The sequence below is a fragment of the Polypterus senegalus genome, chromosome 7, assembly GCF_016835505.1.
Source record: "Polypterus senegalus isolate Bchr_013 chromosome 7, ASM1683550v1, whole genome shotgun sequence".
NCBI lineage: Eukaryota > Metazoa > Chordata > Cladistia > Polypteriformes > Polypteridae > Polypterus > Polypterus senegalus.
In genome coordinates, this window is record NC_053160.1 from 72,199,440 (window position 1) to 72,227,425 (window position 27,986).

A 27,986-nucleotide genomic window follows, 5' to 3' on the forward strand; every position below is an offset into this window, starting at 1 on the left:
AGACATTATCTTACAGGAAACAAACAATGAAAAAGATTTAGAGGTTTACATGGACACAGCATCTTCATTCTCTAGGCAATGATTAAATTCAATTAAAAAGACAAAAAAATTAGATTAGGTACATTTTATTAATCCCATGGGGAAGTTAAGGTATTACAGCAGCAGTAACGTATAAAACAAAAATACAGTCTTGCAGGACAAATAATTCAATTGATAGAGAGAGAAAGAGAGAGATAACAAATGTACTGTATAATGTGCAGAAATAGCAAAATGAAGTTTAAGAGTATAAGCATTTAGTTGTTAGATTATATGTTAAAAAACTTAAATGTAAATTAAGGATTGTTAGGCACAGACCATATAATGCACTAGTGAGACCACATCTGAAATGCTATATGAAGTTCAGTGACCATACTGAAAGAAAGCCATAGCATTTGTATAAGTTGTGTTCTAAAGGCAAGCATTTTTAATACATTTTAAAAATTAGAGAGCTTGGGTTTGCACTTTACAGTGTCCAAAAGGCAGAGATCCAAACATAAAACAAAAACCTTAAAAGTAACCGAACAATAACCAAACTGAAGCCACCAATGTCCTTGAGTATTGGTCTGTGTGTTAATGATTATATAGATGCTGTAAAACAGCATATTTATATCACTTCCAGGAAAAATACATATTTCTGTAAATTTTTGCCATTTTAAAAGAAGTCTGGCTGTGGTCTTCACATCATTGCTTGCCTCCCTCTACAGCCACCTTTCGACCGCAGGGTTGTGGTTTCCTGCAGCTTGTGAATGCTGCGATTGTTATTTTGAGTGTTTCCAACAGTTAGGGCAAGATTTTTCTTCATGTTCATGTTTATTGTCATGTGTTCAAAGTGCAATGAATTTATTACTTCCAGGTCTCCTCTGAATATTGATAGTAATACAATACCTACAAAAACCAGCATTCGTAAAATGCAACATGTACATACAATTATAAAGAATATGCATATACTGCGTGCGTTGTTATGACTGGCTGTTTAGTAACCTTATGATCTAGGAATAGAAACTGTTTCTGAAATTAATTGTGCAGCTTTGAATGGTTCTATACTTTTTGTCAGTCTGGGGAGGTAAGAAAAGCCACTATGTGGAATGTCTGATGTCTTTAATAATTTTGTTTGCCTTTCTATTATTATTTTTATTAATCAAATCAAACAAAAACAAAATTCAACCCACACCCAGAAGAAAAAGAGATGAGCCAGCCAACAAGGCAAATCTTTGAAGCAGCAGAGAAGGAAGAGTATCCTTTTCCCTGATAAAGAAGCTTATTCTAAAATGTTATTGATTTTAGATCCTGTCATATTTCTAAAACGTTATAAACAGATCCTCTGAGTAACAATTAGATTTTTTCCAATTTCAAATAGTATAGAGCATCAGTTACCCACTGACTTAAAAGTGGTGGGGAGGGATTCTTCCAGTTCAGCAAGATAAGTCTACATGCTAGTAGTGAGGTAAATTTAATTACGGTTTGTTCATCCTTCTCCACTTTAAGCCCATTGGGGAGTGCACCAAACACAGCTGTTAATGGGTTAGGACTGATTGTGACTCAAGGCTGTCTGATATGCAGTCAAAGATATTTGTCCAAAATGTTGTTAATTTGGTGCACGCCCAAAACATGTGCCCCAGTGAGGCAGCATTCACAGGTTGAATATTGCCTGGAAACATGTTGGATAGTTTTAATTGAGATCAATACATTCGATAGAAGATTTTAAGTTGAATAATTGAGTGCTTGGTGCAAATGGTGCTAGAGTGTATTCTATGCATGGCTGCCTTCCACTGTTGTGCCTTGGCATCTTTAAAAGGAAGGGACTTTAAAATGTTTTTGATAAATTGTGGAGATGTTATCTGAGTCTTTAAGACTGATCGATATTTCTTCTGTAATAGAAATGGGTGCAAGGTGAGGAAAATTAGGCAAGTTTAGCAAAGTTTCAAGCTGGAAAGTAGTGGAAGAATTGTGTTGATGAGAAGTTAAATTTGAAGTTTAAATTGCTCATAGGATGAGACAAGTTCCTAAATGTTTTAATCCCAGATATTTTCCAATTATGTAATACTGTGTATGTTTGAGAGGGTGGTCAAAGAGTGGTTGTCTTTTAAAGGCGCAACAAATAAGAGCTTCTCTGTCTTAAAGTACTTCCTACGTTGGTTTCATATTCTGAGTGAAAGACGGACAATTGGAATATTAGTGTATTGACTATAATTTGTATTTACTGGGGCACAGAGCAGGAAATATAAAGTACTGCAAGATTTTAATTCTGTTCCAGACCAGGCTTGTGTACATTCATTGCTTTGTAGTAATGTTCAGATCTTTCTGGCCTGTATATTTGCCTCCCATTAATAAAATTCCCATGAATCACTGTTTGGTTGCATGGACGTTTAGAATTCCAAATAAATGAGGTTACAATTGAACGTAATTTATTAAAAAAAGATTTGTTAATGTATATGGGGATGGTTTGAAAAAGAAAAAGAAGCTTGGGAAGGATGGTCATCTTAACAGTGTGAATTCTACCTGCTAATGTGAGATGGAAGGAGGACCATCTATTCACGTCTTGTATAATGTTTTCCATTCAGACTGCAAAATTTTGTTGAAAAAGAGCTTTATATTTACTTGTGATATTTACCCCTAGATATTTAAACTGATCTGCTGAGATAAATGGGAAGGTGTATGGTCTAGTACTGTGTGCTAGAGAGTTCACTGGAAAAAGTACACTTTTATTCAAATTAATTTTGAGTCCAGATATCTTTTGAAAATCTGCTAGCGCTTTTAGGACTGCTGGCATTGAATTTTGTGGGTCTTATATATACAGTACCATATCATCTGCATATAATGATATTTTCTGTTCAAGTCCTTTTCTGAGAATCCCCTTATCTTTGATGCATTTTGAAACTAAACAGCCAATGGCTTGATGGTGATTGCAAAGAGCAATAGTGATAGAGGACATCCTTGTCGAGAACCACATTTTAGTTTGAAGTAGTCCAAAATAATGTTGTTAATATGAACAGAGGCTTCTGTTTGCCTTTCTTAAGGTAGTGTGTATTATAGATGCCCTGAAAAGAAAGCTGTGATTTGTGCTGCCTGCGATCTTCGTGTTGTAGTCTTTACCCGTGTAGGTGCCCTATACTTACAGTAGATGTTCTAACACCTGTAAAGATGCACTGAACCATGCACTTGTTAAAGTTAGTGAGAACAGAGGGTGCAGTCACAGTTTCGTCAAATGAAGTAAGGGTGTTGGAAAGCCTTCTTAACAATTGTGAAATGTGTTGTGTTGTCATTTTATACCATTGAAATGTCTGATTATGAAGGTGAGGATACATTTAGCCTGCCCACTGAAGTTTATTGTTCTAAATGGAATTTTGGGGGACCCTTTTATTGTTGTTGGCCTATTTGTAAATTTACTCAAACCTCAGTATATTATACCATTGGTTCTAACTTGCTTGTTTTTCTTGTGGACACCACCATTTTGTTTTAGTTTTGCATGGCCATCGCTGATTTCTTTACACTAACCATGCTAGTTGAAATTCTCTTGATCGGATGTTACCATTATGTAGGACTTCACCATGTACTCCTTATTTATAATTGAGGCGTAGTAAGTACTTTATCAAGATATTTATAGAACAAAAAAATTTTCTTTGTAGTCTACTTAGGGGACAACAAATCAAAGTATCACAAGGACAATTTTTGCTTGATCTCTTGTAAAGTTCTATACTCTTATATTGGAATTCTGATGATTGGTACCTTAGACTTCTCTAAGATCTGTTTTGTTTTTTTCTTTGCCTATCCCTGACCTTATCTTTGCTCTTGTGCATTTTAGCACCTCCCTTAATGTCAGAAGGAGCTGAAACAAAGCCTCTAGTGATAAGATCTTAAATGTTCAATTCATTGCAACTTTAGTAATTTTTTCCTTTATAGCTGACTTTTTTTCTCACATTTCTTAGTATAAGATCCTTACCCATGTCAGTCACATGTGATACTGTCTCCTCATTGCACTACCTCCTTCAATTTTCCTGAGATCAGAGCACATATCTGTGCAAACAATCCGTGCAAACGATTATAAATTGATGAGTAGCTGCAACAGATTGAGGATCAGAGGAAAAAAGAGAGTTAGAATTTCTAAGACAAAACTATGGAGATGCTTTAGACATCTTTTGAGGTTACTTCAAAAATATCGCAAATGGAGAGTTGGAAACATTTTTTTTTTTTTCCATTTTATTTTCTGATCCTGGATACTTTTTTAAGTATTTTGATAGAAAGACAATGTTGCTATATACTTGCATAGTTTTGTGGTTTTCCTTTCTTGTTTACTTGAAAACTCCACCCTGACAAGTACTTTTGAACAGACAAGGGAGCAGAGCATGCACTCATCTCAAGAAAACAGTGCCAAGAATCTGTGATAAGAAGTATTATTTCCAATTTCTTTTCATTGTCATAAAAATGCCAAAGAAATGTGAAAGGAATGTTTTCTGAAGCTGAAAATTTTACCGCTTCAAAGTGCACACCCTCGTTAAGTTTTATGGCTTTTGCTTTACATCTGGACATGTGCCTTTTTGGACTCCATTTTAAACTGCAAATATTGGCATTGTATTTTTATAAATTCATAAAAAAATGTCAATTTAGAATTCAGTTTTAGTACTGACAAATTAAAGTACACTATGATTATGAAAAAATAACTTTGACTTAAATAATACCAAATGTCTTCTTTAGTCTCAGTAATATCAGGTGTAAATCATGTTCACCAGAAGACATACTGTACTGATACATGTTTGTCCATTGTAGATTTGATTTTTATAACAAATTGCCTTTTGGCACAAAATAGGTTTGCACTTACCCTCTCTGTCTGCATTCTTCAGGCAATATGAAGTAAATTTGAGCTTGCATATTTTAATCTTTTTTTTTTATTTTTGTGTTTGAGTCTGGCATCGTGTTGCATCTTGGTCAGACACAGAAGTACGAATTTCACTGCACTCTGTAAACGTGACGGTATACCTAATACTACAACTACTATACAATTCCACACTTACTATTGTCAGATCTTTCCAGTTTCCGTATAACAACACATGAATCTTTGGGAAATGGGAGGGAAAAGCCATGGAAACACAGGAGTAGTTTGTAAACGCAGTGCACGTGAAGGCTGGCATTTAAATCAAGGTCTGTAGGGATATGAGACAGAGGCATTCGATCTACTGTTTGTGCTGTCCTTCAGTTACTTTATTTCATGTCAAAATCTTTATGGTTTCATTTTTCAAAGCTGAAAAATTCATTTTTAGGAACTGTACATAGTTTTTTTTAAATACTGTGTAATACATGATGTACTCATTTTTGTGTTGCAGTTGAAGGTTTTTTGTGCCCTGTTAATTCTTATTAGCAATTTGCATTCAGCATTTCCTAACCAAAATCACTTTTAGGTAACACTGTAATATTTAAAGGTAACAGACTTTTGTTTTATTTATTTCAGCCATTGTAAATTACTAGCTACTAAATGTCAAACCAGAATGTAAACTGATTTAAAAAAATCCCTGTCATTTGTATACTATGGATTTGATTTCATAACATTGAGCATGAATAATCCGAAAATGCCTGCCGAAAGGTGTCTGAATGAATAGTATGTAGATCACTTACAAAACCTTTAGCTCTTGGCTATAAATACAGTGTGATGACCTCTACCCAGTCGGCCATGATACGCTTGTGCTGTCAGGGTATTCATTTCCAGTTGTCAACAAACCATTGACTAGAGGTGAGGGTAGCCAGAAAGCAAGATGCTGTAAACTATATGCTGTATGCAATGAAATGACAGATATATCCAGCCTTTGAAACATGTGCATTCATCTGTTTATCCCCTAGAAGCATATGGTGCCAGAAAGAAGTGTCTTGTATTTGGGAAGCAAAATGCCGTTTATTATTTGTGTTTCCATGTTTTTGAGAGATAAGCATCTGGAAATCACAGCTGCCGTGTCACCAGAAATCACCAGAAGGAGTTTCCCTCTGACAAGTGCCACAAGGCCTTTGCTGGGTTTAACTGCTCTTGGGTTTTCACACACTGTTCTGGGTGTGTTTTGTCTGAAGCTCTTTGAACAAAGCCAGGCTTGTGTGTTGTCCTTTTTCTCATCTGAAAAGTATTCTTGTTCTAAAGATGACAGTCCAGGGGCTGCCAAAATGAAAATCTTGACAGATCCAGTGAAATGTACCATAAAGAACAGGCACTGGGACTGCCACTTATTTTGTTAGCAATGCGGAAAGTTTGTATTCAACTTTCTTACTGTTATGGTATGGTGTTTGTTGTTTTACCAGTTTTTCCATCACACATTTGTTAATGATACTGTCTCACATCTCTAAGGAGCTGTGTCCTTCTGCCACCTAGTTACAGTGTGAATGAAGTTCTCACTCTTTCTCCAGATCTTACACTGATGTATCTAACTCGTATGTGATATGACCATTAGGGGGTGCATTTGGTCGCTAAACCTCAGAGATAACTATAGGATCACAGTCACAGATTGAAATAATAGGATTTTGTTAACAAAAGTACTAGCTAATGAACTGTGCTGGTATCTGGAAGGCTGTTGATTCAATTCCTGTTACAGCCAAAGGGTATCCTACATTGATGGGCGCTTGAGCATGGCCTTTAACCAGAAAATGGCTCCAGGGCACAGAGCAATGGTTGACCCTGCACTCTGACCTCCAAAGTTCATGTGAAAAGACAAATTCTTTTGATTAATAAAGTATAATCAAAATAATACATGACTTGCAAACAGTCCAGCACAATACAGTATGAAATAATCCTTTCATCTCCTGCTGCACCGACCAGGCAAGCCTTGTCCACCTCCTGCCAACTCCAAGTAGCTCCAAAGGCAGGACATGATAGTTCGTCTGATGCAATAACACTACACCCATGAAGCAATTCCACAAAGAGCTGATCCTCCTTGAAAAAAGGAAGTCTTGTCCCACCAATGCCCCCGACGGCACTAAGGGACCCCCATCCCAGTCGGGATACCAGTCCATCTGTTACTATTATTCATGGTGTTCAAGAAAAATGGCATCCTTATGTGCACTTGGAATACGCTACAGCTCCCTGTCAGCTCTGAAGGGCGTCTTGTTGTGAAATATGTATCAGGTAATGGAGTATACTTCATTCCGCTTTGGGGAAAAAAAAAATAAGTTTAGAGCTTTTAAATACAAAAATCACTGAGAACAAAAATGTAGTGTAGGATTTATTATTCAGTAAAATTCTAAAATTAAAGAATTAGTTTAATTTGGACATCAAATGCACCATGACCATTGATATCTTATCAAGAGCAAGGTAAACATTTATAGTATTTAAGATAAACATCATAATTCTTTGATTTATATTAATATTTTTTTCAGTTATATAGCCACTGTTAAAGTGGTTTGGGGACATCGCAAGGCAACTGAATTAGTGTTGACTGTAGCATCTACACCTGCAGGCCAAAGTTATTGTCAACTTTACTGCTGCATGCAATTTATTTAATGGAATAGGACCAGAAATGAGATGCAGTACCCAAGATAAATTTGCATGTGGCAATATAATAGCTAACATGGAATTTCATTTTACTTTATGTATCATACAGAAAAATGCATAGAAATGTTCAGCTATGGTCAGATTAGGGCAAGATGACCATACCTTTTTTTTAGAAATTAAAGTTCATTGAGACAATTCCAAGCAGTGAGGCTAAATTAGAGGCGGCCCGCTATGAAAAGAATATACCCTTGCACTCAGAAGCCTGATTGATTTCTGTTGAGTGCTAAGTTCTTTTTTTAGCTCAACTGGCTAAGACAGCTATACAGAATTCAGTCACCATAGTTCATGTCCACCAGCACTGAGTGAGAGTACACCACTAAGAATGGTGCCACCCAAGCAAATTTCATACCAGAGACAGTTACTGTATAAAGCCCAATAAACCATTCACTCATTGTCGAACTTGCCTTATTCATTTCAGGGTTACTAGGACTGGAGCTTTACCTAGCAGTACCAGTCACAGTGCAGGAATTAGTCCTGTATGCAGTGTGGGCCTCTTGTAAGACACACTTACTCAAACAGGACCAATTAAGAGTTGTCAGCTAACCTAGCACACATGTCTTTGGGGGAGAAAAATATCCACAGATAAGGGTAGAATAAGCAAACTCTATGAAGAAATTTTCTGTCTAGGAATATTTCTTGAATTGCTAGCAATGAACATTGTAATGTGAATATACCACACAAAGCGTCTAGGCTGCCCATGTGACCTGTAGCTAGAATGGTTAGAAAATGAGACCTTATTCATTTTAAAATCGGGACAGCCTTTGGAGCATATCAGTAATAAAATGAGTTAGAGAACAATGTGGCAATATCTTTGATAACATTGGCATTAAATTTGGAGAGAAGATGTCGTCAACCAAGGATAGCTGTGGTGGAAGTGCATTGATCTGGATTGTGTGTGTATTCTTTTGATTGGAAAGCTGAACAGATGAGCAGCTCTAAATCTAGGACTGCCAACTTCGAGGACGCATACTGGCAGGATACCAAAGTGCATACTAAAGAGCATATGCAATAGGCTACTGAGCACTTGAGTAATGTAATATGCTTGTATAATTTGGAATGGGCATATTCATGAGCCACCCAGAGTATGCCTAAAATGTGAGAATTAATTTCTTTGTAACCTAAAGCACATGAAAGTGCTCCCTGTTTTCCCTCTCTGATGTACACAGTGCAAAGTTCTTCGCACTTTGAGTTTTTCTTCCCTGTGTAGTTCCGCATTGGTCCTTTGAAATCCACACAAGTTAGACAGCCTAGAAACATGTGAACAGAAGCATGCAGAGCACTTGTAGATTGAGTGAAGGATGTTTTGGTAGTTCTATGATGTTTTGTTTTTTGGGGGGTGGTATAATTTGGGCACTTTTAAAAGGGAAGGAAATTGCTGCTCAGTACAGTACTTATTGTTTCCAAGTTGTCACTTTCAGTGTGGGGCACTATCCAGACTAGTAGGCTTTAATCCAGAAGGATGCCATTCATGCTCCACTACCAACTTGCAGTGAGAGAACCTAAGCAAGTGCATATTTTCCATTTGCAGAAAATGCTTATGTACTGTAAATATGTTTGATGGTATATATCCTAGGTCTTTTAAGTTTCTGCCAAAATGGAGTAATAATAAAAATAATCATGTTGCTCCTTTTCTGCTCTAAGGCATGCCTTTCTTGAAGAAATGGCTTAAAACTAGGTAGGCATAGCAAGAAAGTTATTTACTGTATATGCTTCATATTTAATTTGATCCAAACTGAGCATTTTGGATGAAATATTTGAAAAAACGGTCCACCCTGCGTGGAGTTTGCATGTTCTCCCTGTGTCTGCGTGGGTTTCCTCCCACAGTCCAAAGACATGCAGGTTAGGTGCATTGGCGATTCTAAATTGTCCCTAGTGTGTGTTTGGTGTGTGGGTATGTGTGTGTGTGTGTGTGTGTGTGTGTGTGTGTGTGTGTGTGCTCTGCGGTGAGCTGGCGCCCTGCCTGGGATTTGTTTCCTGCCTTGCGCCTTGTGTTGGCTGGGATTGGCTCCAGCAGACCCCTCTGACCCTGTAGTTAGGATATAGCGGGTTGGATAATGGATGGATATTTGAAAAAGCAAATTTCACATCTCCTTTAACACATGCCCAATCTCTCATGTCGAATGCAACAGTATTATCCGGGTTCATCTTCCTTTAAATAAACTTTATATTGTTGATCACATGTCTTTGGACTCAACTGTAATGTTACAGTAAGTAAATTCACAACACACTGCATATACAGTAATGGCTAACAGTGGAGACATATAAACAGGATAGTACAAGAATGTGGCAGCAGGCTTTAAAACTTAGGGAAAAATAAGCAGTGTCACAGAATATCAAATTCTATTTTCAGAATGTACCAGCAGTGATATTGTCATATATCCAGAGCACATTGAATTCTTACTAGCATGTTCAACCAACTTGCAACATGTTGCCAGTCTTCAGCTGCATGATAAACAAGAAAGTACTGACAAACATAAGTGAGTTAGAATCCAGGCGGGCCCTTCCCGTAAGTCAGAAGTTTACTGAACAGAAAATCATATTATAAATTGTATATACTACTAGGGGGCTTCGCTCTTCAATCCCTCGGCATGCTCTACACACCAGCCACTTTGCATCTCTGCCGCTCGCGTATGTGGATTTCACATTCACCAAACATCAAATCTTTTATTTCTCGCAGATACGTCTCTTTATTGAGACAAAGCACTATATTTTCCTGATGGCAACATGAATTAGACAATCTACAAGTCTCCGACTTAAAGTTTAAATCTGAACAATATGTATTCGATCTCTTTTTGCTGTTCTGTTATTTCACCGAGTACTAATTTCCGTTTGTTTACGCTAATGTGATCTTTACTATCATTTTTTTGAGACTTTCACATTTTAGTACTTTCATTATCTCTAACCTGCTCTGCATGTGTATCACATGTGTTTTTGAACCTCTTTACGATGTTCTACTTTGCCATCTACTCTTTGTCTTATATTTCCTGCCCCGGGCGTGATTAAATCTCTTGGCACAAAGTGGGACTTAAAACGTATCTCTATGAAAAAGTCTTGTCTCATCCCAGGCTAAAAAGTCTCGTCTTGTCCCAGGGTTTTTTATATAATAGAGAGATTATACAGTATATTTTGCATGCTATCTATACTTTTTATTTATATATCTATTTTTGCCAGTTGTCCTAAGGAGACAGCAAGTAAGACATTCCATTCATTGTACTATATACACATGACAATAAACTTGACTTGATGTTGGGATTAATGATTACCAGATGTAAAAGATTGGGTAAAAAAACAAACTGGCAGAAAATCTTCAGTTTAGCATGAAACACTGTCTATTACATGTCTTGTACTGTAGGTGAGCATATTGAAAGCAGAGCAACACAAGTAAGAATCATTAAGTATGGCACGTCACTCATACTGTATATAAATTGTACCTCCTGGTGTCTAAATATATGTTATCTCCCATGTAAAATGTTAGGCTCTCCATTTTATTATTTTTTTTGCAAGTGCTTTCTGTTCTGATAGTATAGAATACAATAAACCCATTCAGAGTGCAGATTGTTCCATGCTTAAAATGGTGTCTTTTTTCCCCACACACACAGTACCTGTTTTTGTGAAGTGTTAATAGAAATATCAAACAGCCTGTAATCGGCAAGTTTCTCACACCATTCTGTGCAGTCCTGGCACTTTTTAAATATACTTTGAAATATATTTTATGTTTGTCAAGTACCACTTTCATCTCCAGCCTACCGAAGAAATGCACAAACGTTATAAATGCTTGTTAACAAGCAGGTCATGTGTGAAGCAGAAAGTGACACGTCAAACTTATGAAGACAGGCAAGTGTATGAATCATTCAAGTAAACTTACAGCCACTGTGAATGGCTTCACAAAAAGCCTATGCCTATGCTTTGCCTCTTAATAATTTTATCTTTGGCTGTGTATACAACAGGCTGGTCTATTTTATATTGCTTGGGGATACCTACAGATAAGAACATCTAAAGTTTAATTTTCACTGTGATCAACATCAGGAAAAGCCTCAAAATCTGACTGTAGTTTCAGTTGAACTATAAAGCATATGGCAAATGACAGGATACAAGCAGCAATAAAATGAATTGCCTACAGTAGGTGATAAAGGCATTGATGGAGTAATAGTGCTATCAGCCAAACTGGTATACCTCGGCTCATCCCTTAGGTGGTCTAAATCATCATTAAACGTACTTCACTATGGCACTTTATTTCTCACATTTATTTACTTCATCAAGCCTTTTCTTCTAAATGAGCATCACTTATAACATTTGGCTCGATTTTACATATTTGCTAACTCAGGTCCTTAGGTGGTTCATTGTGTGATGGGTGTGCTGTATTAGTTCATGCTCCTAACATACAAATTTTAAATATGATCCCTTGTAATTTGCTGTGTCACATATAAACATTGTACAGACATTATTATAAGAAAAGTTTATCTACAGTGTCAGCTTATATACCTTTATGCCTGTATTTTTCAAATGGGTTTAATGCAGGGGGTTTCTTTTTCTCACACAGTTCAAAGACCTATGATTAGGTGAATTACTCACAGTAAACTGTCCAGCTTTTGTGGAAGTCCTGATATGATATGACACTAATCATTCACGGCGGATGGTACTGTGCACATCTGTTAAATTCAAAGTAAGCACAACAGTTTAGTGTTAACATCAAGTGGCAAGTTTATTAGGTTCACATTGTTTTTTCCACTTAATTGACTTCTCAGCAAATGAAAGCACAAAGCATCAGACAGGAACATAGCATTAATTAAAGCAGGTAGGCAAGTACCAGTAAATGCTGTGTGTTTGCATTTCAGAGAAAGCAAGCAACACTGAAAATATTTGTGTCCTTGAACGTGCCTGAGTGTATGAGGATTAACACACTTTGGTGTTAGAGGTATATTAAAAAATGCATCCTCTGATTAGTTGACAGTAGGGTAATGGAAGCTGGGATTACTAGGGCTGAGTAAGTAGAGACGGGCCACAGTTAACTAACGAAAGACTGAAAAATTGTTGGTGAACATTAAATTCATTGTAACTTGTGGTTCACAACAGAGCCTATTTCAACTCTTGTCACAGAGTTGAAGTCACAGTTGTGGTGGGATGAAGTACACAAATTTTGGACCCTGAAAGAATGGAAAATTATTGCCTATATTGGTGAATCTTTTTTGATAATGGTTTGTGTAGATGAAACCACCAGGATATGAAAAACAATACAGGGTGCTGGAAGCAGTGTGATGGTAAAGGATGTGGTGTTCTGTTGCACCCTGGATCTTTTATAAGAGATGCTACTGATCAGGTGCATCCAAGACCAGGGAAATCCCTGAACATGAATGGGAACTTAGCTTAATGCACTGGCCTCCTCCGCCAACCATCACAGATCTCAGTCCAAATAAACATCTGTAGAATGAGACTTAACAAGCTTACCTGGGCAGATCCACTACAAGTTAAACTGCAGAAAATGTGGCACACATTGGAATCGACATAGGTCTGACCTTGAACCTGTTTTTTTGAGCTTTTGCTGACTGTACAGTATATCTCAATCAATTAAGGTTGTCATTAGGGCAGATGGTAGACCAGCTCACTGTTAGGTGGCCATTCAGTGTATGCTGTCAATTTTTCAAATTACCTTGATACATTAATGTGTAATACAACTAGAGTTACCATATTTTCTGAGCCAACAAATAGGACACAAAAATTAATAAAGATTGCAGGGATTGTTGATTGGGTTCCCCTTGGAGTTTTTCTTTTTATAAGAGCGTTTTTTGAGCATTTGTAATTACTTCCATAATTTGAGTAGTGCACCACAATAATACAGTAGATAATAATTAAAAAAAAAAAATAGGAGGTGAAATGAAAAAAGTGAACCTGGTTGGTAACGATGAGCCACAGTGTGAAAAACCCAAACAAACTGATACATGTGTAAAATCTGCCCAGACGCATGGATAGGTGCATAAATAGAGGCCATTTCTGGGTAAACCTGTATACATGTTAAACAATGAATTGATTTTGACAGAAGTCATAAAACTTTATGCAAAGCAAATAATGAACACTTGAATGCTTTTTACCCGTGGCATACAATTTTCTGTGTTTGGACACAACTATTGTCAGACATGCAGTATGTATGGTGACTCTAACATACATTTTTGCTTGTCTGGCCAAGCATCCCATTTTCAGATGTAGCACAACTTCAGTTATCTGGAAGCCAAATGGAAGTTTCTTTTATTCTCACTGCTAATATAACTAATATAACCCCTTATGTGAATTTCCCCTTGCGAATAATAAAGTATCTATCTATCTATCTATCTATCTATCTATCTATCTATCTATCTATCTATCTATCTATCTATCTATCTATCTATCTATCTATCTATCTATCTATCTATCTATCTATCACGTTATTCAAGCAGGCTTTTGACCTGCAGCAGTTTGTTGGTGTTGTCTTTTCTCTTAAGTTGAGTGCCGTTAATCAGAGTCTACTATTAGTATCCATCTACGTTTACCATTTTTATGTGTTGCTGGCTGTTGCATCCTTGTTTATTTGTATTTTTTTTGCCATAGCCTTTGATGACATCACCATGATGGCATTTTGGGTTACAAACACCTTCATTTTGTACTTGATTTTCATGGTTGCATTCACAATGTTTTAATGTTGTTGTGCTCATCTCCTGTCACAATGATATACAAGTCAAATGATGTAATATCTTATTAAGGCCTACCGATACAATATATACCCTGGAATGCCCTCAGCTAGGAATCTCCAGGGGAGATAGCATAAATGGGACATTATCTCCCCTGGTCTGCCAAATGGCAGCTCTGCTGGGTTGCAGCAGCACCACAGTTTCCCACAGGCATTATGGGGATTGAAATTCTTGGACAGTCCTGTTGGGTTCTGTAGGCACCACCAGGGGGTGTTGTGGGGACTAATAAGCTCTACCTTGTCAGGCTCCAGCCAAACCTGGAAGTGCTCCAGGACCACAATTGTCGGACGTTGGAAGTACTGCCAGGTTTGATATAAAAGGCGCTGCCTGCCTTTGTTTGAGGAGCCAGAATCGGGAAGAAGGACAACGCTTGTGTGAAGTAGTGGAGGCAGAGAGAGAGAGAGGAAAGAAAGACAAAGAGTTGCAGTGTACCGTATTGCTGTATGCTATATCACTGCACTTTGTACTTGTGTTGGTGGTGAATAACACTTATTGGAAGAGTTTCTCACAATAAAAAAAAAACTCCTTGTGCTTTTATACTTGTGTTTGAGCCTTTGTGTTAGGTGCTTGGGGAGCTGGAGCACACCCTGGTGCAGACACACACACACACCACGCCGTATATAGCATGAACTAATTTTAAAGTTGTGTTGCACAAAGCTTAGAAACCTAGTTTTAATCTCTAGATGGCAGTGTTTTTTGGACATGTCACATTCTATTAAATATCTATCTGTTTTGCTGCTTTTTTAATGAATGTTTTGCCGGTGTTTGTGGAAATTTTGCAATGCTGGTTTGATACTGTTCATTCCAGTTAACTTACTGAATTTTATTCATCTTCATTATATTTTCTCATCATCCAACTTTCAGTCTACTTTTTCTGAAACTGTCCTTAAATGATTTTCACACAATGTTTTACCAATACAGAAAATTTGGTGATGTGCCACTGCTGCAAATGTTTCCACTATCGCTGCTAAAAAATTACATAAATAATAAAAATAATGAAAATCCTTCATTCATTCCCAGGGAGTGCTTACATTTTTTTTCTTCTTCTCTCAAAGATCACGTGCATGTGCAGACCACTATTTGGCTTCTAAACTGATTTCCGCTGCTTTCCTCCAGTTGACCTTCATGGTTGTCAATAATCAAACAGTTAAGTGATACTTGTGCTGGTTCACCAGCCCCATGTTTAGATTTATTCAGAGACATTTGGCTAAAAACTGAAATGAGTCCCTTAAGATATTTTACAAAAAAAAAAAACATAAGGAAGAATTATATACACAGAAGAGCAGATTTTCTCATTTAATTCATTAGTACTTGCAGAGGATGCTGTTTTTATTTAAATAATGTGTTAGAGCTTTAAAAGTAATGATCACTGTCTACTTTAGTTGTTTTAGCAGTTCCTGTAGAATCAATATAATTCCACACCCTGTTTAAATACAGTATATGTATATATTGTCTTGTGCACTGTATTATTATATAGCCGTAGTCTTCATCACCACATTTCCTTGCAGTCCTCTTGCAGTGATAAACCAATCAAGCTGTTTATTCATTACTAGTCACGGTACCTGTCAAAGATGGGTAATATCAAATATTTTTTAAATTATTCTTGTTTGCCATATGTGTATCTTCTGTGCCTTATCTCTATATTCGCATGTGTGTGAACATCTCTTTGCCAGCACTCCCTTTCTCAAGAATGTTCCCATAAAGCCAGTTTCTGAGACGCTGTCATTATTTTTGAGGCTCCTTTCTTGCCTCTGGTCTCCCAGTATGAGCCTTTACTCCTCCTAGTGCATCCTACAAGCACACATCCTCTTTTGTCACGTCTCCAAAGCCATACTGACCAATCACACCAAAGCCAAACTGACCAATGGGATTACTCTGAGGGACTGGACACACAGACCTTAGTTTTGTTTTTTATATAGTAGATTCTGTAGACCCTCACACAAAGTTATTTGTTTGACTAAAAATTTTAAATGACAAAGCAATGCTGATGTCCTCGTACACAACCTTCATACCTACCGTGTTTCTTTGTATTTTCCAAACCAGCCCTAAGTATTAGAGACTCATGTCTGCACAAGCTTTACAGTAACAGTGTAGCCCAATGACAACTAATTAATATCCAATTAAATATATACTTTCAGCAAGAGCTGTCAACATTTTTTTTTACTTTCTATTGGCATTTTGCAGTAATTAAATTACATCATAGCTTTGTGTTCAAATAACAACACAAATAAACTTCTGTCGAGGTATGCAGGTTCATCAAGCTATTTAAAAGCTATAACTCTACAATTTTAATCGCAAGATTTCAGATTACATTTTTATTTAAACAAAACCCATCTGCAACATTATTTTATTGTTTCTCCTGCAACACCCATTGAACTGGAGGGGTGTATTTTTTTGTAAATAATGTGTGTTTATAACAAGAAAGAAAAAAAGACCCTGTGAATTACTACTGCAATATTTAAATAGCTCCCTTTGCATAGGCTTTTTCTTATCTTGGTTTCATTAAAATAATAGTTTAAAAATCGAAACTTGGATTTGCAAACTTGCTCACCAGCAAAGAATGAATGTCTTTCTTTATATGCAGCTGCATTTAGCTCTGTTACTTACTTTTTGAGCATCTTCATAGCTACAATTTTAAACTTTATTCAGAAGAACTGTTTTTTTTTTTCATTTAAAATTCCTTTTTGTGTTTATTTCTAATTTATTTTCAGCTAATGTATTTTTTTATTTAATCTGTGCTTATTTTTAATGTTCAAAAAATAATATAGTTTAGTTTTTAATAGAACTGATCATGGGACCAAAACAATGCCAATTTCCAAGGGGGTCCCTACCCACTATGGCCCTGTGCTTTGTAACCTCTGCGGTCCTCATCCAAAGTGTTTTTTGATCCTCGTGATAAATTCAAACTGATTATTGCTCAGTAGCTAACAATGAGTGTCATGAGTTTGGCAAAATGCTTTTCAGTGAATTGAACTAAGCCTCACTTTTAAGTCCACAAATTCATCACACTATTGTTTTTCTTTTACAGTCACTTTTTCCAATTGCAGTTATTACTCCTAAGCATTTCCATTATCCAGCAGCATTTATGATATTTACATGTAAAGCCACCTCTGTTTTATCAAAAATAGAGTTGCATGAATTCCCTGTGCATTGAAAGAGAAGTTATAAACTATTTAAAGAAAGGAAATAACAATGAATAGACGTAGAGGCAATTTCTGGCTGTAATACTCACAGACAATAATGGATAACTGCATAAAACTCCATGTGACACTCCCCACCCCGTCATCTGTTTTCTTTTTTTTAATATATAGCTGTTGAATGAATAGTTAATTATGTTCTGTTTCTAGCTTTTGCAGCTGTAATTTTCAAAGTAAGGATTCTTGAACTGCATATAATTAGGAAAAGTACATTAAAATGCCATGATGCCAAAGTAAAATAAAGCAAATGTCACATCACCTATAATTTCAATCATTTTTCGTAGACTTTCAACAATGCGCATTTCAAGGAGAGTGGTGAAACTGAAGGGAACAACAGAAAACATTTCATAATGAAAATAAATCTCAAAAGAATGTTTTAATTCTCCTGCAAAAAAGCCTTTTAACATGAAGAGGTTCGTGAATATAATAAGCAGAGTGTGCTTTCTACTGAGTTTACCCACTTAATGAATGTTCTTTGTCACACTTTTTCTTAGTATTAAGGATAATGATGGTTGTATTTTTCAGTTTCTTTTTCTTTTGTATTGTATCATAAAAACATTTTTTTCTTGTATTTTCCCCTGTCAGTTTTTTTGTTTTTTTGCAGCTACAGGTTTATAACCAAGCATTGTAAATACTCTGACATCTTGGATGCAGCCTACCTAAGCTGCACTGCCAAGGTAGATGGCTAACCTTCTTTTTTATTCTGTCTTGCTCATTGTCTTTAATTTCTTTTTCACTTTACATGGTTGCAAGCCATTTATTATTGCTGTAAAATTATAATTATTTAACATTTTCTATTGTCTTTAGTGACTTGCGTGACTTCTCTGTCGGGTTTTTCTGTAGAATACTAAGCACCTTTAGACATTGTCCACTTGCAACCATGAACGAAGACTTCATAGTGTAAGGAAAAACTCCCAAAAGAATGTTTTTATTATCTAGCAGTACAGCCAGTGCATTTTAAAGCAAAAAACTAAAGTGTTATTGCTTTAAAAAATTGAAAAATGTCCATTAACAGAAAAATCAGCATAAATGCTTTATTACTCATTTTATAGAAAATACTTTTAAACATATAAATTAAATGAGAATAAAGCATGCATTTTACCGTGGTGGGTGAGTTCAGTAGTTTAACTTCTGCCAATGTGTTTTAAATTAGAATATCAGCAGTTTCTTAGTGACGTTTTAATTTATCTATGGTGAAGTGTTTTTTAGAAAAATACTGAGCATGAATGATTTGATTTTAGTAGGTTTGTTAATTACTGTACATGCAGAGGTAGGCCAAGCCATAGACGAGTTTTCATACCTATGCTTATTTTTTCTATTTAAAATTGTTCTTTATTTTATAATCTGTTGCACTGAACAACATATTAAGTGTTGTGTGTGTGGGTTTTCTGTATGAGTCTACCTGTCTGCCTTGTTGAGCAACAGTGTGAACCTGTGGCATTGCGTTGTGCATTAGTGGTGTACATGAAGTTCTCTTCGCTATAGTATGGTACTCTCAGCCATATTTTTTATGAATCAGAAGTACTGTGGGTTTTATGTATATATTGTTGTCTGCATTAACCAAACCTGCACTGAAGTAATATTTTTGTTAGTGCCTTTTTTCAGTCACAATAGTATTCCTTTCCTCTTCACAAATGACTTTGTTTACCCCTTTTATTATTGTACTAAACCATTGGCAGTTTGTTTTGTTTTGTTTTTTTATACTTTGCTGGTAGTGCATAATATCCTATTGGTGGGTACATTTCTCTCATAATATGAGCCATTATAACTATTCAGTATGATAAAAGACCCCAAAATATTATACAGTTAATAGTATGCTAAGCTATTTCCCACATAAAAGAAAGCCAGTATTTGTGTCTGAATACAGACATTTTATCACATTCATGAATTAGTTGTGTACTCGCCTGTATTTCTCGATGTATTTTGGTTTATGGTTGACCTTCTTGCAGGTGTATGCATATGGCCTGAGTGGCATTTTGTGAGTCCAGTGTTGCATAGGCTCTTTTAAAAGGCTTGCTCACATCTAGAAATGGCTAGAAGTGTTTCTTTCTCGGGATTCTGAGAGTGTAAAATTGGCAGGATTCAGAGAATGTAAGTGTGCTTTATGTTTATTCCAGAATTTTATTTTCCTTTAATAAAAGTTATGTATGTTAATACAGTCTTGTTATCTTATCGGTCCGACGTGCAAGCCCAAATTTTCCTGTACTCTGTATGTGTGACAGTAATATTACTTTTTGCTATTATGTTGTATTTTTTATGTTCTTAAAATGGCAGACTTACTACACTGGACTTACTTTGTGTTGTAGAAATGTTCATTAATCATCCATCTGCCATTTTTTAAATCCACTTAATCTAAGATTAACATCATTGGGTGCAAGGAATTCTTATCTCTACTCATTTTGTAGTGCTGGGAATAAACCTTGTCATTTTTCATATAACATTTATTCTTTATGCTGTTTTTATTGATTTTTTTGATGATGTCATCTAAAGCATGAACTCTTCTCTGTGGTATTGCTGCAGTGAGTAAGTGTGTTAGTCTGTAATGTAGCAGACACTTTATTTAAAAAGGATTAGCTGTTTAAGGAAAAAGGCATTTCTTAAGTTCCTGGTCTGAGCTTTACTAGACCTTCATTGAGGAGAAGGCCTGATAATAACTGGAACTTTCTGCCTTGCCATTCTATTCAGAACAGTCCCATTCCACTTTATATAACACCTTTCACAGAGTATAGTGTCACAATAATGGAGTATAATGCAAGGAATGTGACCATTTGTAATGAAACTCAGGTCAGTAAGTGCAGTATTTCATCGTGATGACATTGCTTACCAGTTTTATTGTTGCCTTTGTAGTCTTTTTTTTTTTTTTGCGGCAGTTTACATACTGTGTACAAGTAGGTATAGAATGTTTAATCTAACACTACCATTTAAAATAGAAGGAAGATAATTCATTGTTGTTTTTTTGTAACTTCATATGATAGGAGATTTATAAATGTGGATGTAGATGAGAATGCCATATTTATATAATAAAAAAAAAAGAAATCCTGAACATGAACAGGTAGAGACAGCTACTCAGATAGAAATGATGGATACAAAGTGGGACAAGACCCATTGCGCAAAAAGACAAAGCAGAGCCAAAAAAACAGATCAGTCAGATGTGGGAAGTACATGAGACCCTGATAAGATCTGAAAAGGATCTTCTTTGATTTTAAAAATATTCAATGTCTGGTTTGAAAATGTCAATGAGTTACAGAAAGGGAGAGGTCTGGTCATCAATGCCCTGATTGTCTCAGTGCTATGGCTAAGGGTGAGAGGTCACCTACTACTGCATGGTTAGTGTTCTGTTTCCTTTTCTATTCTGTAAGTTAAGGCAGTAATTGTAAAGTGAAATATTTTATAAAATTGTTTTTGTGCATTATAATAGAATATATTCTGAAGTACACATTTTTATCTAATGATTTCTTAGCAATTCAGTTTTCACTTGCCTTTTCTCAGAGTACTTGTCACACTGAAATGGAGTAAGTGTTTTTAGGAATTTTAACAGCACACTTACCTTATTTCATTGAGTAAATAAAATTCATAAAAATGAAAATGGCAAAAGCATTTGAATTATTCTAAGAGCTGAAGTAAGTGCCATAACACTTGTTTCAAGCATATGCACCCTTTTTAAATGCAAGCTGCATGTTTGGACAATTGGGGAGCCATTTCTCTTCTGTACCACTTCATTATTATTGGACAAGGGAGCTCCCATATTTCCCTGTCTGTCCTCTACATCTTATTTGAAACATCTTCCGTGTCCATTTGTGAGTTGCTGTTTGTCTGACTCCACCCCCTTATACTGATTTGCCAAGAGTAACCCAATGAAAAACGTCAGCTCTAAAGAACACGGGGATGGTGAAAATCAACTGTGAAGCAGCCATGCAGACTGAGGAGAATTTATTTGTGTATTTTGCATTCTAGTTTTTATATTTGTAAAGGCATTGACTAAATTTTTTGGGGGGAAATTATAGGATGTTGTGCAGATTCAAAATAGTGAGACAGGTTTGTTTTTGCCGCTATTCTGTATATTTGTAAACTTGCATTGATATGCTATATGGTATGTTGCTGATAGTGTTGTATTTCTAGCATTTATTAAATGAAGTAAACATTAACTTCTTTCTTTCTTCAAATCAAATCAAATCGATTGTCTATTATTGTTCTTTTCAAAATAGGCAAGTGAAAAAAATTGATTACTTTAAACGAAAATGGTAAAGACTCTTATTTTCTGTGTTTATTTTGTAGGTTAATGAGGAAACGGTGGAGCAGCTAGTCCAGCAGTATCCCCATATTACGTTCAGCACCGTAATGCAGGACTGCAAGAGGACCCTGGAGCGAGCATATCAGATGGGCTGGATACCGAACACATCAACGTCCTCATAGCCTGACATAAATGAAAATGTCAGATTTGTTATATCGCTTTTGGATAGAGCCAGTTGTTTTCTTTCTGATGTGCTAATGTTAGATTTTTTTCCCCTTTCCTGTCATTATATTTTTTAAATTCTATAGAAGCCATAATAGGTTATGAGTTTGAAGGAACGTAATATAACTGCAAATTTAAGATTAAAAAAAAAAAAAAAACAATTAGGGCGGCAGAAATCTGAGTGTGAAAGAGCTTGTGCTTATTCAGTGCTGTCAGGCTGACACATATGTGTTCTCTATATTCACTGACATGTTTTCATTGGTGCATAAAATAAATACCTTAACATTGTTCAGAAGCTTATTTTGATTATGTTTGGAATGTATTTTATTTTTCTTTACAAAGAATCATTATTGTTAAATCTTTTGTAACTTTTATTCTCATATATCTGAATTCAGTGGGTTAGCCTGTGCCATGAATTGGCAACTATAGCAGTTTACAAGATCGCTGACAGCAATGCCATGCAACAAGCTCATTCTGATTATAGAACTTTGCATATGCTCACATTTGTCTTATCATATGTAGCATTTGCAACTTGAGCAGTTTTTATTATCTAATTGTAAAAATAAAATCCTGGTTTGTTCAAAATTGGAGACATGCAGACATTATTATTTTTTAATAATGTATTAATTGTTTTTCTTCAATCTGTTATTTAGTGATCATAAACACTATACCCTTGGGCAAGATATGTGAAAGAGCATTTTTATGGGAGACAAAAATGCAACCAAAATTGTGTTTTTGAGTGTAGTAAAGTATGTTATGTAAAGCTTATTATTATGTGTTAAATGACAGATTATTTGCATTTGCATACTGGTCAATAGAATTTCCTTCTCAGTTATCCAGTCCTCAGTTTTCTATATTTCTCTGCACCTGCAAATTTATACGAAAATCCAGAGTTAAAATTTACTCACAGCCATTGAGCATCTTGTCATTCTGCTTCGGATGTACTGACAATGTAGAACTGCCATGGAGGGTAGATGTTTGTGTCACTTATGAAGTAATTTCACCATTGTTATTTTTTTTAAACTTCTTAGATGTGATTTTTAATGTCAAAGCAGAACTCTCCAATGACATGGTATCAACATTTTTCTCAGTAAAACTTTTTTAACTTGTATACCTAATTAAGACTACTTTCTGCAAATAAAAGTCCCTTTAATATGTTGCAAAGTACAATATCTTATACTTCAGACTGATTTGTTAAAGATTTTCCTGGAAATTTGCAAGCCCATTCAAATGTAATGTTTTTCACCAAGGGCTATAAGTAAATTATAACATCCCAGTAAAATCACTGTGTATATCATTACACTTTTGTATCAGAAAATAATGTGTTTCCACTATACTTGAATTACGTATTGACTTGTGGAACTGATGTTAGCTGTATTGGGTAAAACTTTCGATATCAAAAAAAAAGAACTTCAAGAACTGACTACACTTCTCGTGTCTTTCTTTTTTGTCAAATAAAAGCTTGCTAGTGAATTGATGACCATTTTTAGGTTCTCCTTGCTCTGGTCTTTTAACTTCTCTGAGGCTCATTTTGGTGAGCTATAAAATAATACTTTTGCTTGATGACCAAAATTCAAATTTCAATAATCAAGTTAGTTGTCCAGGTGTCTTTTAGAATTAAACAAGATTTGAGCCCTTTGTGGATTTTCCAGATCTGCTAATTTTGTTGTCAGGTGTATAGGTTTTGCCACCAAAAAAGAAAAAATGGTCTCCTCCTCTATTACTTTATATTCCACATTTGGAGCGACTGGCTAGTTCATTTACTGAAATGGGTGTCCCACTTTTTATATTTTATTACTGTAAACTGATTAAACTTGATCAATAATAAATCAAAGGTATTCCAGCAGCTGTTAAGCCATCATTATTAGTCCCATAAAATACTGTATTAGACGCAGTTGTTAAATTTACAAAAGAAATTGTACTGTGTTCCAATAAATTGTTAAAATTCTAAAATAATATTATAATTTTGTTAATAACATGGCAAAATGAAGCCAGCCAGATACTGGAAATGACTGAGTTTTTAACTTTCTGTCGCATTTCTTTGCAACATTTTGTGCACTCTTAACAACTATAATCTGAAATACACTGTGGTCTTGGAAAATGCAGGGGTGGTTACCGAAGAACAGCGATCCTTTGCGTACCAAGGCTATTTTAGTTTAAATCTTATTGATGAGATTGTATCATTGTGCACTGATTTTGTTTTCGTTTTTTGTGGAATTAAACGGGACGACCTTGCTGACGTCCCAATTTCTCGTTTCTCTGGGCTGTGTCATTAACCCCCAATTGATGATAAAATATATAATTTTTATTTACCTCAACCCCTGCAAACTATTCTTATTTGAGCCTTAATTCTGATTATCTTTGCTATTGTTGTTTCATCAGTGTCCCTGGCACATGAATAGACAAACACTGGTGTTCTCCTCTAGCTGTAGTTTTCAGGTCTATATATTTTTGCTCACTTTCTTTGGTGTTATCTTTTGCAATTTCTCCTTTACCAAAAATTCTTACAATTCTCCTACATGTCTTTGTGCATCAATATATATTCCTCTCATCTTCTCTTGTCTTGTCTTCTGAATAACTTTTCCTGGTGATTGAAGTGGTGGGTGCAAGCCAAGCAGGTTAACTCAGACTCTACTGTCTCCAGCTACAGATTCCAGCTCTTCCTGGCAAATATCCAGCCATTCCCAAGTCAGCAGCTTGTCTCTCCAGCATATCTCCACCCAGTGGGATGTTCCCAGAGCAGCTGTAAGGGGAACTGCCTGAGGTGGGTGGGTTCCTTTCATTATGCATAAACCTCCTCAATTAGCTCCTTTCAAACTGGAGCAGCAGCACCTCTACTCTGCGGCTCTTCAGAATCACTGAGCTTCTCATGGAGTTTCAGGCCAGTAACCTTGCAATGAAACCACATTTCTGGCACTTGTATTCACAACCTCATTCTTTCAGTCATTACCCAAGTGTCATGGACATACTGTAGATGAGGACAGGGATGTAGATCGACTAGTAAACTGAGACTTTTGTCTTTAGACTCAGTTCCCGCCTCACCACCATGGACTGGTGCAGCAATATCAGAACAGCCGGCGCCATTGCAATCCACTTGTTGATCTCGCACTTCTTTTTTCCATCACTAATGGCAGTTGTTCCCCCTTCATCTAAAGAGAGCAATCCACTCTTTTCTGAGAGAGAACTGTAAATCAGGCTTTGATTTATCTGGTACATAGACTCCCATCAAAGTTGCCCTAAGTCATTGTGGTAATCCATGAGGATAAGGCTGCTAGTTAGATGAAATCTAACCAGAAATGCTGAAAAGCACTGGACATTGTTGAAATAACATTGTTAATGTTTCTATGCAATGTTACATGGAAGGCAGGTACAGCAGCTTTGCAACGGAAGACTGCTGTTATGGTCCCCATATTTAAGAAAAGTGACCGGAGGGTGTGTTCCAGCCTCGCAGGTAGGACATACGCAAGGTGCTGGAGTAAAAAACCTATCTGATGTTTGAGCCAAAGACACAGGACGAATACTATGAATTCTGTCTTGGCCAAGTAACAGTAGACCAGCTCATCTCCCTAGCGCAGTTGTTGGATTGTGCATTGAGAGTATGATAACCCAGTCTACCTGTGTTTTGTAGATTTGGAAAAAGAATAAGACCATATCCATCTGCATTTGTTGTGGGAAGGGGCTGCAGAAATATGGAGTAACAGGGCCCTCTTACATGCTGTTTATTCCTTTAATGAATAGAGTGAGAAGTGTGTCTGAATACTGGGTGTTAAGTCAAATTCATTCACAATGGGTGTCAGACTCCAACAATGTTGTGTCTTGTCTCCATTCCTTTTGATGTATTTCTTGGACAGAATGTGAAAGCACAGCCAAGGATGTGAGGGTGTCCAGTTGGGGAGGCTAGGGGTAGCATTATTGATTCGTGTAGTGTGGTATAGCGGGTCCACAGCTCGTGTCTAAAAGGCCAGTTTTAGTAAATAATCACCGGCTTCGCGAGGGGGCGTGGTGGTGTGTGGCCGAAGCGGTTCCTGAGGAGTTCGTGATGTGGGTGTTTTTCACCAAAGTGCACAGGTGAGAAACAGTCCGCATCCATAATTGTTCCCAGGAGCTGCTGATTGCCATGACTACCACGTCCCCTTCATAAATAGAAGCGCGAGGCAGCTAAGAAGAGAGAAAGAAAAGAACAGGAGGTTGCAGGAGGTGAAAGTCAGTGCAGGAGAGCAAGCGAGCAAGTGCAGGCTCGTGTGTAGCTGAGCAGTAAGCCTGGGTATTTGGCTGACACCTGAGGAGTAGTCGTAGTGGTCGCTCCCGCTGAGTTTATTGTGGGGCTGGAGTGACCAGAAGGCCACGGGAGTCGGGAGGTGGGAAGTGGATTCCCCCAGCGTGAGAGCCCTGGTTGTTGGGGCATCCCAAGTCACTGTTTGGTGGAGCCTACTGGAGCCAGGGATCGGTAAGGCGAACCGACCAGTAGGAGAGTGGAGAGAAGGCCAGCTGCAGGTAGGGCGATTTCCCTGTTGAGAAGCCCGATGGGAGAAGCAGGAGAGCTGCCAGAGGAAAGAAGTCACTGGGCTTGTTTTTAAAAGACTGCTTCCTGCATTGTCTTAACCTCATTGTTTTTAAGACTTTTTTCAATTGGGTTTTCACTTCCACGATTTCACTCATTTTAATGGATTATTTATTTAATGAATGACTTTGGAAAGCACTGCACTTTATTTATTTAGACACTTTGTTTTTGCTGTTGTTTTTAAATAAAAGCACTTGGCACTTTTGTATACCATCCCCTTGCTCCATTGTTGTTGCCTCACTGCTGTGCTCATCGGTGACATTACCACCTGTGTTGAGTGCAAGGGCTCCCAGACAGAAGATGGGAGCATGCAGCGAACCTGCATCGTCACATGTAGATGATGGTGTCCTCCCTTGAGTGATTTGCTGTCGAATGTGAAGCAGCTGGGATGAGGGTCAGGACCTCCAAGTCTATAATCATGTAAATTCATAAACTAAAATGAGGTGTCTTCATATTTCATTTGATGATTTAATAGTTTTAGGGTACAATGCCTTTTTTCCCATGTTTTCACTTTCTATCTTTCTTTGAGTTTTTATGCATTTTATTCACAAGGAGTGTTAAAGCAACTTTTATATTGTTCCGTTGTTATGGTGACATCATGGTGCTCTCTTTTTGTTTGTTTTTATTGTGAGCACTGCTATTGTTTTGTAGTAGTTTTGCATAGCCCCTGCCATGCTGTTTATGCTAGTGTCATGATTGGACTTCATCATACATCCCCTATATAAGAGGGTGGCACTGCAAAAACTTTATCCAAGTATTCGATTCATTTAATTATCATTTTCAATATATATATATCGGTTTTCTCACTAGTCAAAAACCTGTCCACGCAGGGAGGACCTGAGATGCGAACCCATTATATCCTTACTGCAAGGCAGTAGTGCTACCTCGGTACCATTTAGAAACACAACATAACAAATATCTTTTATAGTTTAATGTAAGGAAAAATGAATCACTGTAGTGTATGGACTCTTTTGCTTGCTTTCTTTTGACTGCATTGGACTTTTCATGATCGATACTTTTAATGTCTCCTTGCGATTCTGATGCTTCTACCTGTCCTTGAACTCTTTTCAGCTCTGCCTTGCTTTTTGGCACATTTTGTAACATTAGTGGAAGACATTTCCAAGAGGATTTTAGTGTTAGGATCCTTAACTATTTCATTTACAACAGTGTTGTACATCCTGGATAGTCCGCTTGTGTTCTATTGTCCCCCACAAAAAACTAATGCCTACCACTTTGACTATTGTTTGTTCTATTTGGTTCCACCTCCTCATTTGATGACACTGAAGCTGAATTAAGAACTGCTGTTATGTGATCACACACTGTACTTCATAGTTCAAGTTAGGATCCTTACAATCAATAAAAAAAATTTTAAAAAAAGGATCCTTTGTCATGCATTTACACCTGGGAACCATCTTCCTGGCTCTGACAAGGTAAGCAATACTGCTCTGGAACAACAGGGGCCACTGACACCTCATCTTCTCCCTCCTACGCAGCC

The 27,986-nt window shown here is 36.7% G+C and overlaps 1 protein-coding gene across 2 annotated transcripts in view; it reads left to right on the forward strand.

Annotated features, from left to right (window-relative positions):
* The window catches only part of fbxl17 (F-box and leucine-rich repeat protein 17), a 970,397-nt gene extending 946,215 nt beyond the window's left edge, over positions 1-24,182 (forward strand). For both annotated transcript variants that reach the window (XM_039758877.1, XM_039758878.1), the window contains exon 10: positions 21,753-24,182. In XM_039758877.1, the coding sequence (XP_039614811.1) occupies positions 21,753-21,890 (138 nt within the window). In that variant the 3' untranslated portion in view covers positions 21,891-24,182. The remainder of the gene's footprint in view (positions 1-21,752) is intronic.
* The last annotated feature ends 3,804 nt before the right edge of the window (positions 24,183-27,986 follow it).